At 39.7% G+C, this 15,327-nt stretch overlaps 1 protein-coding gene across 1 annotated transcript in view; it reads left to right on the forward strand.

The window, feature by feature from the left end:
- The window catches only part of ETNPPL (ethanolamine-phosphate phospho-lyase), a 34,067-nt gene extending 19,274 nt beyond the window's left edge, over nucleotides 1-14,793 (forward strand). The window contains exons 5-13 of the mRNA XM_078676586.1: nucleotides 916-1,009; nucleotides 2,386-2,502; nucleotides 4,875-4,957; nucleotides 5,749-5,974; nucleotides 9,249-9,403; nucleotides 10,734-10,823; nucleotides 11,681-11,811; nucleotides 12,614-12,666; nucleotides 13,539-14,793. Coding sequence (XP_078532712.1) covers nucleotides 916-1,009; nucleotides 2,386-2,502; nucleotides 4,875-4,957; nucleotides 5,749-5,974; nucleotides 9,249-9,403; nucleotides 10,734-10,823; nucleotides 11,681-11,811; nucleotides 12,614-12,666; nucleotides 13,539-13,661 — 1,072 coding nt within the window. The 3' untranslated portion in view covers nucleotides 13,662-14,793. The remainder of the gene's footprint in view (nucleotides 1-915; nucleotides 1,010-2,385; nucleotides 2,503-4,874; nucleotides 4,958-5,748; nucleotides 5,975-9,248; nucleotides 9,404-10,733; nucleotides 10,824-11,680; nucleotides 11,812-12,613; nucleotides 12,667-13,538) is intronic.
- The last annotated feature ends 534 nt before the right edge of the window (nucleotides 14,794-15,327 follow it).

The raw sequence follows: 15,327 nt of genomic DNA on the forward strand, positions 1-15,327 counted from the left end.
TGTTACTCCCTGCCAAAGTCATCCTGTCTGACTGCCGTGCGGCACATGCAAGCCGCACAGTCCATAAATGAAAATAAGTGTTGGAACACCCAATCACAAAAAACTTTGTTTCTTTGTAATTGCCAATTTTACTGTAAAACCACGAGGTGCGCACGACACAAAGAAATTACATTTAGAAAATGGACACCAAGTTGTCCCCTTATGTACAATACCAGTGAAGGGCTATCATGTATTTCTGGAAAATGCAAGAATAAAACCTAACAAGGATATTTACAAATATGTGTTGGAACAGAGAGCATTTGCTACAAAGAAACATCAATAAAGAACACAAAAGTGATCTCTTTAACTCTTTTCCAATCATAAATACAATCCTATTTGTCCTTTTGTCAGTTATGTCACTGTGATAGTTTGCATGCTGGGCTGTCTCTTCTCCTCACAGTGGCATAAGAGTAGTTTGTTGCTGCAAATGATATCTCCATGTACTCAGTTTGTTTAATTTGCTTGCAGTTTCGTATGTGCTTTAAAAAGCATTTTTTGTTTCTGTTTTGACCTATTTTGTTTAGTTTTTACTTGAGATGGTAATTGTACATTCTCGATTTTCAAAAGTTAGAGATATTGAATTTATAATAGGAAGTGGCATATGTTGAAAAACTAGGAAATGTGACATCTGTTCTGTTGGTTTTCATTCATGGCAGCCAAGGTGACAGTAGTAAAATGTTGATCTTTTCAACAAGTTGTGAGTGCCTTTAAACCCGATAGCTCTCCATTTCTTTTTCATTTCATGCCTGCATAAACTACTATATTGAAATCATTGCTACATTTGAAAACCCCTCTATAGTGGCGTCCTACGATGACAGGGTCTTATTTTGAGCGACGAGTTCTTTATTTTTTCTTTTCTTTTCTTTGTACTTTCAGTGCTTACCATGGCCATGTCACCTCTTTGATTGATATCAGCCCGTATAAATTTCTCCAGTTGGGCAAAGAGGCCAAGAAAGATTATGTGCACGTGGTGAGTTTTATTTCTTTCTAGCTGTCTGGTATCATTAGATATTGAATGCTCATCTATGTGAAGATTTGAACTTTTTGGGGGTAATTTGCATTTGATTACTTAATGCCAGCAACCTCACAAAACCTAAAAATGTCCCATTTGCAGAAATGTCCAATTGTGTAGCACAAAACAGTCTGAAAAATATCTAAAAACAAGTTTTCTATAGTTTAAAAATAAATATATTTTGTTAAGCATGAATTGAAAGCCACTTTGAGGGCTTCTTTGACCTGATAGGTAAACACATTCTCAGAAGTCCACACTACTAGCTAATGTTTCTAAGGCTGCAGGGGGAATATAATCCTATTGTTTAATTTGTAAAAAATAAATACGTGCTGGGGCTCCAGGTATTTCTCAGAAGGCCACTGCTGTTGGTGCTACCCACTGACGGCCGGATGCAGATCTTTCATTCACGATATTGATCCTTGTATTGGATTGGGATACTGACCGCATTAGACCAAATGATAAAATATTATTATGCACAACTGCCTCAACGTGGATACCATTGATTAATGCAAAACAAGTTATAAGAAAAGGCCCATATGAAGTTCAATAGAACTTGAACGAAACGTGTTGGCTGTATTCTTTAGTTTAGGAATATTGCAATTTTTAAAGCTGGATTTAAATAAAGGAAGAAGATTTTTGAAAAATGGACTTGAAAACTTGTTGAACTGTTTTTCTGTGGGTACACCATTCCACTTTTTCTTTCTAAGTTGGCACTACCCACTGACCCTGCCAGAGCTGACAAATGTTACAGCTACCTTCTAGGATCACACTTGTACAAGAGTGACATTTTGGAATATTGCAGCTCACCCCAGACCTGAACTCAATTGCTTCGTAATAGTTTGCAAAAGTACTTTTACTTTTTAAGCATCTTTCTGATGTACTCTGCAAAAAAAACTGACAATGCAATCATGTGGGGTACTGCCAAAATTAAGTACCCTATCCAGGAGAGACATCACAATTGAGGTCCATGCTTAGTTTGTGGCAGTGTGTGCTGATGCTTAATTCTAATACCCGGCACAAATTAAGCACTACGAATGTGCATTGTTATGTTTTTCGATGAAGAGATTACCACAGAGATAATGCTTTGCAATTTTGGTGTCCACACAGTGGCAGCCACCTACTATTAGTAGAATGCAAAAGGGAACACCATTTGAAGCTGCTGGCATTCAAGTCTTACCTGAATGAGATAATGTAACTTTGTTGCACAAATATATGCTTTTTGTTTTCTGAGAGTACTAACAGAGTGGTCATACTCTCCTCCTCTTAATGGAATGGCATTTTTCTTGAGATAAAGATGTTTACATTATTATCAAATTGATTCTTGAATTCTGCAGGCTCCTTCACCAGATATCTATCGAGGTAAATACAGGGAGGACCATCCAGATGCTGCCTCCGCTTACGCCGAAGAAGTGCAACGGATCATCGAGGAGGTTCACGGAAAGGATCGCAAGGTTGGTACTGGATAAAACGTCTATATTCCAGGGCAGTCTGGTCACAGCAACCTGCTCCAAGGGGCTTATGGTGTGCACTTCTTTTTATGTGTGGACTTCTTATTTCCATGACAGCAACATACTGAGGTGACAATGTATTTTAACCCCTTTGGTGCTGATGACGGCTCCCAGCCGTCATAAGTTACGGTGGGCGTGTGCTGATGACGGTCGGGAGCTGTCATGACCACGCCCGCGATTGGAATGTGTCGCACAGGCGCAGAATTCTGGCCGCGGCCAGGGGGTTAATGTCATCCCAGTGGAAATTCAGTCTGTTGGGCAGGGATTAGGCCCCAACACTTTTCTCCTCATTGTGGAAGTTGCATTCATTAGGAAGAAAATCCTAATGAACCTAACCTAATCCTAAGAACCTAAAGTGCATTGCCATTAGTGTTTCTGTGGCTTCTGCAGGCTTCATCCCTTATGGGCAATGTGATCACCAAACCAGTGAAGACGCAGTTCAGGCTGTCCTTCACCCCAGTCTCACTGCTGCTGAAAACACTTTCAGCCAGACCGCAAGAACATTTTATATTTCAGGTTACAAGGAACACTCTCACTTTTGATATTCATTTTCCTTCAGAAATGTAGAAAGAACCATTTTCCCCACCCTTCCTTATTGCTTTCTTTTCATGCTTGTGTTATATTCATACCAAGGGCAGATTCAATTAACAGATTCAGGCTGCGCCAATAAGGCCCTCCAGACTGGGAGAGGTACAGATAGCTAACCTCTGCCTTTAGCATTTTTTTTTTCCCTGGAAGGGTTGCTATTTCCAAAGATGATGCTTGCATGAGAAAAAAAAGAAGCACAAATAAAAGAAGTGGGTAGAACTTCAGGGCTACAACACTGCAATATAACCATTTTTGTTTTAGACATGACAGCAGAAGTTGATGCATTTTCCTTCTTAATGGCTTTTTCTCACTTGTTTTTTCCCATTTTTGTGGCATACTGACTCCCATGTCATTTGAACTGCATGTACAAGGTAGATTATTTTAACTCAAAGGAGCGGGGGAAGGCCAAATGAACCCATACGATTGGGCATCACTGCGGACCAGTTCCTTTGGTTTCTAGAGCAGGCCATACTTTTGAAATGAATTCATGAACTTGTAGTGTTAGCATGGGTTTAGTTAATGAAAATGTAATGTTAATTTGGTGAGACGCAAATCACCTTTTTCGTGTGATGGAAATATGCGGCAAACCATGCTTGCAACCTGCAGTTCAAATGGTGTGAGGTTTTTCTGTGCACTGTAATCAGTTTTCTCGTAGTCCAACGGATCAGTAGCCTGTGTTGTTCTCCAAACCAACTACAAACATTTTTACTAATGGACAGTTTTTCCTTTTTTTCCCTCCTTTTGCATATCTTAGGAAAACTGAACCAAAACGTATCGCAGAACCAGTTGTGCTAAAGACTTAACTTTCACCTCCTATGGCGAGCCTCGTGTGTTGCACTATAGTCTGCCTCTTCGAAAATAGTGTACATTGATATTGATAAAGACATTACAACTCATCATTGTTTCCAGGAAGACTGAACGGCCAGCTCACATGGACCTGTTGAAGGCCTAGATAGGGGTGCACAATACCTCTGGGGAGGCATGCAGTTACATAGCAGAGTCTTAAAGATAGCACCCAGGGCTTGCTGACATAGATCTTCCTAACGCCGACCGATGGATCGAGAATGTAAGATGGACACTCAACTGTGTCAGACATAACCTCGAATCTCTCCTCATGTCATATAACCATTGTACACACTTTCCCATCTCTAATGTTCAACTGGCACTGGTTTGTCCATTTTCTTCAATTTGCAGACGACCTGCGGACCGTCTTTTATGACAAAAGTCTGGGTGAAATCTGTTGTTTGCTGCCAGTTGCTGTTCTAAACATGTAATGTTGAAAGCATCATCAAAATCAGCTTTTAGCGCCTACTCTCCTTATTCAAATCGATTTTCGTGTTCTCTTTAGAAGAGAAGACGTCTAGCCGCTGACCATAAGTCACAACCTTTGGAAAAATCATACTAGCTACCTTTAGATCTGTAGCTCACCTTAATAAAAATAATATCGGCCAATAATAACATTTCTGAATGATACCACTTTAAGGGGCTACATGCCCTATTATTTGTAACAAGACTAAGAAAACTTTTATTTGCTGAGGTAAGAAGTATAAAAATAAATGATTCCACATTATCACTCTTAAGAACAATCTTGACTGCTATTCAATTTGCAACCTTAAAGAATCCTCTTGAGTAATGCTAAATGCTAGTTTTGATGGTGCCTTCCGTGTCTTAATACTCAAGATTTGTGTGCATGACTAGGTCCTTAGATGTCATCTTCTTTTACATAGATTGCGGCCTTTATCGCGGAATCCATGCAGAGTTGCGGAGGTCAAGTCATTCCACCAGCAGGTTACTTCCAGAAAGTGGCAGAGTATGTACTTAGTTTGTGCTATGCTGATACATGAAATTATATTTAAGACATAATTTCACTGGTTGTAGTAATATGTTGGCAGCATAAAAGCATTGTGCTGGAGTGCAGGTTGTGAAACTATCTTGGAAGGCTTGCTGTGGTAATGCCCGCGAATGAAAACAGTAAAGTGATGGTACCAGAGTACTCTAGTTAGCATAACATATGAGGCAAATATCATCCTAAAATGTGTTTACAAAAATATTGCCAGTTGATGTTAATAATAGAAAATCTAAGCCCAATGGGATGATATTTTTCTAAATGATACTTAGCACACAGTGGGCTGGTCTACCAACTTGTAAATTCTGGTGGTCTAAAAATGTAGGTGCCAGGAACAATATACTCCTTAATGGGTTACTAGAGAAGTAAATTATAGACAAAATTTGGAGCTACAAGTGGATTTTAATTACTACTGAGTGGTCTAAAATGTTATGTCCCAGGAACAATTTACTCTTTAATGGGTTACTAGAGAAGTAAATTATAGACAAAATTTGGAGAGACCAGTGGATTTTAATTACTGCTGTGCCATGGTGACCTAACTAACAATCTGATGGTGGTTTCAGACGATATGAACGAAATTCTCATTCCATTAAAATATTAAGGTAATAGTAGTATAATTATCTCAAGTAATGTTCTTTAAAAAATAATTCAGTCAATGTATACCAAAGGCTTTGGTAACGTAAATCTCCATTGCTTTAGAGCTGCAATAAGGCTTTTTAGGTGGCATCTTGTTGGAATATATATTTTGCTTTCAGATATGTCCATAGAGCAGGAGGCGTTTTCATAGCAGACGAGGTCCAAGTTGGCTTTGGCCGAGTTGGGAAACATTTCTGGGCCTTCCAGCTTCAAGGAGAAGATTGCTTGCCCGACATTGTCACCATGGGGAAGCCAATTGGCAATGGCCATCCCATGTCCTGCGTGGTAACAACGAGAGAGATTGCTGAAGCCTTCGGGGCCTCTGGACTGGAATATTTCAATACGGTAAGCTACACTTCTGATAAGGCATATGCCATACCTTAGGACCCTTGCATGCATGTGCTCTGGCAATGTGATGTGCTTTTTTTCCGGCCCAGTGCAGTGATTTCTCTTTAAAATAATTTTCCCCATCAAATGTCGTTCTTCAAAAAGTTACTGGTACAAATTTTTCAAATCCAGTCCATTACATCTTTGTTACATTTTTCAACTAGTGCTTCTTAAATACCAAACATACAAAGCAGAAAACGCTTTGATTAATCTTTTTTTGTTGAACATATTATTTTGATTTTTTGAGTCGTATGATAGTGTCTGCAAGAAGGGTATGTAGTTTCTCTGAGACCAAGTGAAAGAGCAGGGAGATACTAAACGTGGGGGTAAGCCATGGGTAGCCCCACACTGAAGAGAGAGGGAGGGGAATTCCCCTTTTTGGAACTAGGGCTCTCACACACCTAGCGAGCTAAGTGTCATGCTTCATCATATGAGCCTGCCCCTCGTCAGCTGGGCGCGGCAATACCCGACGGGCACCCAGTACGGGGCCCTTTGGCGGGATCTTTTTTCCTGCCTTAGGGTGCAGTGGGGGTGCACCTTTTTTGCATCATATGCATGTGCCCTTGACCATTCTGTTTTCAATGCAAGAAATCAAGACATGCTTCCTTCTCGCTGGCCATACAGTAGGTGTGGATACCTAAAGGTGAATGTACACTTCGTAAAAATAGATGTACATGAAGAGAATCAGAATGTGTCAACTGCTAATGACACCCGCCAAATTCAGGAGTATCATTTTTATTTTGAGATGTAAAATTTGTAGTTGCAAAAAATATTGAAACTATAAATTAGTAATGTGTTTATTTGACACTTAGTTCCGCCATATATATTGTCGTTGATAAGCGTCAACAGAAAATCATACTGCAATTAGCCCAATATTACCATATAAAACTAATCTCGGATCAAATATGTAGAAGGTTCCGTAATCAAGTTGGCTGGCTTCTGTTTTGTCGAAAAGGGCACAGCAATTCAAGCTTGCTGAAAGAAAATGTTTAAACAATGATATCAAACCATGACAAACGGTCATCGTACATTAATTGGCTACCGTGCGAGTAAAGAACATATAATATACAAAATATAAATTTCAAGCATTCGTAAAAAGCACTCTAATATAGGAACATGTATGGCAGGGATTCAAAACAAGCCCATCAAGCATCAAATTAACTTCCTGCAAATTCTAGAGTGTTTGAACAGAAGGAAGAGCAGTTGTACAGAGGTGAGCATGAATTGAACTGTTCTTGAACCTAAACTTTTTAGCAGCTAAAAATTAAATATGTTGTCTGCTGGAATAGGGTAAGTAAAGGTTCAGCAAACATTGTGTTATGTCATCTGCTAATATCACCTGTCAGCTCTCACAGCCTATACTTCGGTCGCAGTTCAAATAGACATTAAAGGGCGTGGTCATTGTTTGGGGAACAACATGAATTCCATTAAAGTAAATTGAAATATTCGACATTCTGGTTCCAACTTTCTTTTGGTGCCTTCCAGTAAAATACTGCTCGTATAAATCCACTAACCTAGCCATTGCTTATGAATTTCTATAGCACACCAGTATAACCTTTGATAACAGGGTGCAATGATTCTGTGGAATACGAACCTAAACTATTATCAACACAAGTTTGGAAAAAAATTATTAGTTCCTAAATGCCATGCATCTCAATAAATCGCCTTCTATTTTACCTTTTTTTTTTTTCATTTACCCATCACTTCACCTTTTTTTAAATTTGCTGTGCGGGGGTCACACATTGCCATTCTCTTTAATTGTATTGTGTTTAAGCGTGCAGAATAAAATAACCGACATCCATTAGCGGCCAGTATGGAGAAGAGGGGCAGGGAGACAACAACAAAAAAGGGGGGGGGGGGACAGAAAGAACGTACCTGCTTCCCGCAGCCGGTCTTCTTCTCTTTTCATGGCTCCACTGCAGACACAGGCTCCCAGCCTCCCCTGCGGCCAATCCTGAAGCAGCTCTTATGCATGAGAGCAGCTTCAGGATTGGCCTGAGCACCGAGAATTTGTGCTCCCAGGGAGACTGTGAGCCTGTACTTTGCTGTCTCCAACCCAGCAATGCAGCAAGGTTCGAGAGAGCTTCAGTGCGCATGGCGGTTTGGCCGGGCTTAGACGACAGGCCAAGCCATCATATGCACTGATGGCGGTGCCCACCACTCCCCGTTGGTGCCTATCATCCCCATAGGCCCCGCCCACAAGACTCGGCATGCAAACAAAATAAAACGATAATAAACCAGGGATTATTATCATTTTTTAAATATTTTTTTTAACCCTGCTGGCAGGGGGGCTAATGATCCTCTGCCATAGCGGAGGAGCCGATGCGGCTGACATCCCGACCCACAGTCTTGAAGGTTGGATGTAAAGGTTTATAACTTCCAAATGAAGATACCTTCATTTGAATCCAATAAATGGAGCGCTCATTCTGACATCAAACCGCAATAAAGTCCATTTTTATTTCACTTACACAGCCTTTTGTTCTGTTCGATCTCACTTGAGAAACAGTTGAACATGCAAAATTGATACCTTCAGCCTGCAATAACATTTCTATACTTTTTTGATAAAAACTGCCCTTCTATTTTCTGTACCATCTTTTTTGCTAGTAATATCTTTAATGCCCATGGCAATTTAAGGTATGTGATACAGTCAACAGGGGAAACTGTGGTAAAGCCCTGGCAAACCTACAGGAAGTGACACCACTATATGCACCTATCAGAAACCTTTAATTAGCAACCACTTATTTGATCAACCAACACTCGAAGAGGATAAATCATGGCAGCAGGTACCTGGTAGCCCAAGGCCTTTGAATGTGGAACACCCTCAACCCTAAATTGAGATCTGAACCCAACCACAAACAGTTCCTGCAACCTCTGAAATCTATTTACACTGTCCTTCTACTGAAATCTGCGTAGATGAGAGGTCACTTGTGGAGAATATTCGACACATTTACTCACTTATCTGATTGTAAAAAATGTCTAAATAACTGATAAAAAATAAATTGATAAATAACTCAAACGAGAAATTCTGGTGCCTTGCAAGCAACATCGCTAGACTAGATGTTTCAAAAGACAAGCCACATTAAGAGAATAGTTATACTTTATGTTTAATGCAGTAGTTATACTTTCTGTTTAATACAGTAGTTATACTTTCTGTTTAATACAGCCTATGCAGTCCTTTAAACATAATACTGGAAAACATTTTCTAATCTGTATCTATTTTTTTAATTTTCAGTTTGGCGGGAATCCTGTGTCCTGTGCCATTGGACTGGCGGTGTTGGACATCATTGAGAAAGAAGACCTCCAGGGAAATGCCATCAGAGTGGGGGATTATCTTATTGAGCAGCTGAATGATCAAAGGGAAAAACATCCACTCATAGGAGACATACGGTATGAGCTTAAAAGCAACTGCTTTTATAATATAAACAAGTAAAAAAAAAAGAAACAAAAATCAGAACTTTTAAGGTGTTCTTTCTGAAAGAAGCAGGTTCAGAGTATGGCCTTATGTCCATAAAATACACTGAGCGATCCTACATTACTCCTTCATTTTTGGCCTTTCGTAGGTGGATTGGGTAAAAAAAAGTGAGTGTTCCAAATCCCAAAGGTGTACAGACTCCAATGTAGTAGCTAGTTGCAGCTAGTTCACAGAGCAGCATTTTTTGAACTATCATCCTAGGCAAAAGAGAGCTCAGTGAACTGCATTTGTCTTAACCAGATATAGAAAGATGTATGTATAGTTAATTAAAAAATTAAACTGGACACATGTCTCACGTAGAACATGGCATTTTGCGGTCCAGTATGATTACATCAAAACTCCTTAACAATTTGGATCCACAATCTTAAAACGCAACTATAAATCTTTGGATGTTATTTTGAGTCTATCAAATTGTGAACACCTATTGAGCAACTATTATTCTGTCTCTCTGTGCTGCTAGCTACTGACCAGTTTATACCTCCATGTAGAACCCCTTGCAAATTCAAATGTTTTGTATCGTGCCACCCCAATCTTTTATTGCTACTGAACATATTAGCTTGACTTTATAGTACAGTGTTGTTTTCAGAAACTCTGGCTAATAACAGTGGTATAGGGATAAATATGTAAGGAATACAATGCTTAACCGTGATTTTTAAAATAATTTCCATGTGATTTGTGCCTATTGCATGCACTTTACGTTGCACGTGCATTCAGGTGCGCCTCCTCATATGTTCTTATCCCGCACTTACTTAACGTTATGTTAGTCTAAAATTAGAAAAACGAAAAGATTGCCTTCCTTTCCTTTTCATTATGTCAATAATTAGAATTCATTTGTCTTCCACTCCAGTACGCCTCTAGTAAATACTGCATGGATTGAGGCATTTCTCATGCCTAATTCATCAGGGTGTACATTTGAATCACAAGCATTAGAAGTTCCTTATTACAGGTTTAGAAAATTCTAAACATGGACTACTGTCTTGGCTATACTCTATTTTTTGCATTGTTACTTCCGAATAGTGTATGCACCTAAGGTACAGAAATGTTGCATGCCGACATTTGCCCTCCTGTCTCACACAAGTACATTGCCTGATATCAACCACCATGTACACATACTTTACTACTTTTTCCAAGCACAACTCTATGATGAACCACCCCAGCAAAATGTGCACAATGCTTAATCTTGTCTGCGTGTAAATTTGACTGCGGCACCGCCCTCATTTAAACGGCTGATCTTCTCTTCGACAGAGGCACTGGCCTGTTTGTTGGGGTGGATCTGGTGAAAGACCGGCAGAAGAGGACGCCGGCCACAGCTGAAGCTCAGCATGTCATATACAAGTAAGTGCCTCTCTCTTCTAAAGGGGACCATGACGTAATCAGTACGTTTTCTGTGACATTTTATCAACCATATATAGTTTTCGCGCCTTCAATTAGTCTACCTGGCAGTTTGCATTGTAACCTTGTAAGGTGCGATTTCTATACATTCTGTAGATTCAGACAAACTCTCACTGGTATAAAGCTTCCATTGTGATGTATGTTTTACATGCAAGTTATTGACCGGTGAAAGCATTTATTGTTTAAGTTATGGTCTGTCACACGCAGCCATAAAAAACTGACAACATTGTAAATGGCTAGCAAAGAAGCAGCATTTCAATTCCTTTGTGGTTAGACCCCAGAGATGATTTGGGATACATTAACACCTAGGCCCTCATTCCCCAACAGACTAGAGTGCTACAGGATGATTGCAGCTTGGAATCTGGGAAGCCCCAGTGAATCAGGTTGATATATTTTGAAAACCTCTGCAGTGGGTATCACCTAAGGATGTTGACATGGGTTGAGGTGGTATTTGGCAGTGGCACCAGAAGAGATCATCTCATCTGGTTTAGATGGTAATAGTAAAGTGAGACCCAACTGATCTTCTCTGAAGCACTATGGTAACAGGGCAATGTCAAAGTGATTAGGACAAGTATATTTAAGTCTGTCCAAGACTGTAGCCAGCCAGTGCTTCTGCTTCCAGTCCCACAGATTGTGCCAATGCTAACCACCTACTTATATTCTGACATCGCCTGTTCAGTGTAGCTGGGTTTCTCTTGCTCTTGAAAATTGTATTTTTAAGGGGATCTGAGTGTTTAACTGCATTGTGTCCAGCAAAGTTTTTCCCTGTGCAAAAAGCATTCTCTTGCCTTTCCAAACAGGCTAAAAGAGGAGGGAATCCTTTTGAGTGCAGATGGACCCTACAGAAATATCCTCAAATTCAAACCACCTATGTGCTTCACCAAGGAAGATGTCAAGCACGTGGTCAACAAAATTGATGAGATTCTGCAAGGTGCGTATCAGGATTTATGTCGTAATTTTGCAATTTTTCTGCATTTAGCAGCTGTGGCATTCCTTCCTCCTTAATTCCACATAACCTGTTTTCCATTTTTCTGGGTGAAATCCCTGTGAGATTTTGTTCTTAGCTAGACTTGGTGGCAATAGAGAAGGGCTGCCAAGAGTCGTTAGAGATTGTATATTGTCACAGCCTATTATGTCAATCATCCCAAATGACATCACAGGAGTTACCAATGTCTGACCCATAATCCCACTGATTCACAAACAGCATTATGGCAACTAACTGCAGTGGCATCCGAGGAAGTGACATCCCCAGGTCATTAATGCTAATGACATCACAAAAAGTGATATGGCAGTGTATACATCGAATATAGAAGTAGTTCAATAAAATTAATTTGACCAAAACAGATACAAATACGCCAAATGTCAATAACATTCTTTCCACAATGTTTCTCAATCCATGCCCATAGCTCTCCCATAGCTCATAAGTATCTTGCCCCTAGCAATTCTTGTCACTCACCTTTAACCATATCTAATGTTTTACTCCCAATGCAAAAAAATCTAAGAAATGGGGCATAACGTCCAAAATTGGTTTATTTCTACACCTCACTTGTTTCTTTTTCTCTTCTCTTGCCATAAACTCTGCAGCTCCAAGAAAAATGCTTATGTAGTTTATATCACTGGTGCTGGCACCCTCATGTGTAGGTGTAAAGTATAATATATGCTTCTGTTGCAAGAGAGTCAAGGGTGAAATTTCAGCTTCCAGATTACTAATTTATAAACATTAACTGTTTCAGTTTTGGAAGAGGCAACAGGACTGCAGTCTGAAAGATCAGCTCCTAAAAGAAAGGTGAGAAGCCAATAACTAAAGATGTACCTGTAAACATTGAAATGTAAATAATGCTAAATTAGTTCAGTCAAACGATGTATAACTGTTTTGCATGATGTAGTCAGTAGTAATCTCTTGATTATAAGATGTTTGATCTGGAATCAGCTCAAAGTAATAGTCACATAGAAAGCAGACTCCGTCATTAAGTTGCTGCCCCAGATTTGAATCTACTTCACTGTAGGGATATCAGTTCCAGGGCTGTAACAACCTACAGATCACGTTTAAATCATGACACGCCCTACCTACAGAGCTTTTTTGTTGCACGTCTTGCGCAGTAAGCATCGGTTAAGTCCTAAATTAAAAATCAAACAGATTCATTACAGAGCAAAGTTATCAGAAGTCTCCATGTTCTAGTCCTGGCCTTTCCTTTTACAAATCATTGTTTTCAGATCTTGTAGTCCAGTTGGTTTAATAGAAATGAACCAAAAACTAGACTTCCAGGCTGCATTAGGGTGTTAGGTGAGGTAGTCCAGTTGAGTCAGCTGAAATGAATCAAGACTAAATCTTCCAGAATGCATTAGGCTGCCAGGGGTGTTAGTCCAATTGGTCCAGTTAAATTGAAGCAAGACTACAACTTTCAGAATGCATTATGTTGTTAATAACATTGCCCAGGAATGGAAATGGCATGCAGTGATATGGTAATGCTACAAAAGAGTGGTCTCTGGGAAAAGGCACCGAGTACTGTTAATAGACATAGTACGTGCACGTGGCCATGCGTGCATGTGGGTCCATTTTGAAAACAGTCTGAAAAGATCATGTTTTGAGGCAGATGTTGATGCTCTTGTTTAGCGGCTGTCAAGAAATGTGTTACTCATTGTAATTCCCTCTTGCAGACTTCCAAAGAAGCTTGCCCTGATGGCGAAACTGTGGCCCTTACGAATGGTGCTGCCTGCAGGCAGAAACATGGATTTCACATGGACAGCTATGTAAAGCCTGGCAAAAGGATTAGAACATAACCGGCTGCTGCTTCTTCATAACAAGAATTGCCTGCGGATGATTGAGTGTAACGCTGATGAATGACTTGTGCGCATGAGAGAATGTGATATATATTTTTTTTACTATATTTGATATTTCAATAGAAACTATTGAAAAGTAAATATTTCCATGTTTTAATGGAGGAGTTGATTAAGTAAATCTAGAAAACATCTTCAAATTGTACAGGGATTTCAAAATACCATCTGCATAGGAGCATACTGTATACGCTAAGTGCGCTTCAAATGATATTGCGTAACATAACGCATTGCGTAACATAATTTGATAGGTCTACCTCGCCCATATTGTCTTCCTTTTTGATTTAACTCTCTGCTGCTTTGTGCCTTTTTTTGCCCACTACTTTCTTTAAGAACATAAGAAAATTGCAGCAGCGCAACTATTCTAATAAAGTTCTGAGGGATATTTTAGTGGGTGAATTTATATATTTACAGTGGTTTACACGTTGAGGGCTTCCACATGCTTACATTATAATAGAGAAAGAAGATGGCCACAACAGAGGAGAAACTATGAAAGCTTGGGAGGGTAGTGGAGGGCAGCTGGTACGCAATAATAACATTGGGGGAAGTGCAGGTACTGTGATCTTCTATGATCTTCTATTTACCCCAGGTGATTTTACTGCACTAGAATTTCAACCAGGTCGAGGGTTCAGGTAGCTTCTTGGGAAAGGGAGCATGAGTAAGAGAAAAGAGCTGCAGAAAATATAGTGCCAAGGCTGATGAAGGGTTGATGTGTTGATCAAGAAAGAGCCATGTGAGCAAGCAGGTTGAAGTTTACTAGCAGGAGCAGCGTATGCTAAACAAAGAGAGTAGGCTCTTATCTCGCACACTTTGTTTCTTATTTGTATGCCTTTCTGAAGCCTATTTGTGGTGCATACTTTATGTTCTGTGTTGCACATCAGAGGATTTATTTATTCAATTGCTGCAACTGTATTCAAGGGTGAACATGGTATAGCTAAGGTTTTGACTCTTACTTCCATCACAAGTACAGGGTCACAAAACAGTACTTGTGCTGAGCAGTGATGCTTTGTTTACAGGAGTACAGTGCACTTCATGTATTTAACCTAAAAAGTGCATAATAAATTTACAGTGCATTGAATACAATGACTCCAATTGTTTATTTCGTTTATCTTAATGTGCTTATTCTGTGGTGTAATGAGGGATGGCAAATTATGTTGAGCAAGCAGATCTCTGCAGCGAAGCGGGTTGACCACAGAGCAGTAAAATAATTTGCAACTGTTTGGCGGTGGCCTCAAGACCTGGACAAATTTCCTACTCCTGTTAGGAAGGTAAAGAACCTGGGTGTTGTAGTCGACAACAGGCTTACCTTCGGGGATCAAGTCAATTCGATTTTCTACTCTGCATGCTATATCCTAAAGACACTAAGAACATCTTTTCATATATTCCTTAGGAGCTACAGAAAACAGTGGCACCGGCACTAGTTCTATCTAGAATAGACTACTGCAATGCTCTCTATCTGAATATCCAACAGAGGTTTTTAAACAATATGCTCCATTTCAGCAAAAAAAGTGACAATCCCTAAGTTTAATCGCTTATCCTAGGGTGGCAGATGTTTTGTTACCTTCATGGCCAAATAATGGAACTATCTGCTGCTAAATCTTACATCCCGAAC

The sequence above is a fragment of the Lissotriton helveticus genome, chromosome 2_1 (assembly GCF_964261635.1).
Source record: "Lissotriton helveticus chromosome 2_1, aLisHel1.1, whole genome shotgun sequence".
Classification (NCBI taxonomy): domain Eukaryota; kingdom Metazoa; phylum Chordata; class Amphibia; order Caudata; family Salamandridae; genus Lissotriton; species Lissotriton helveticus.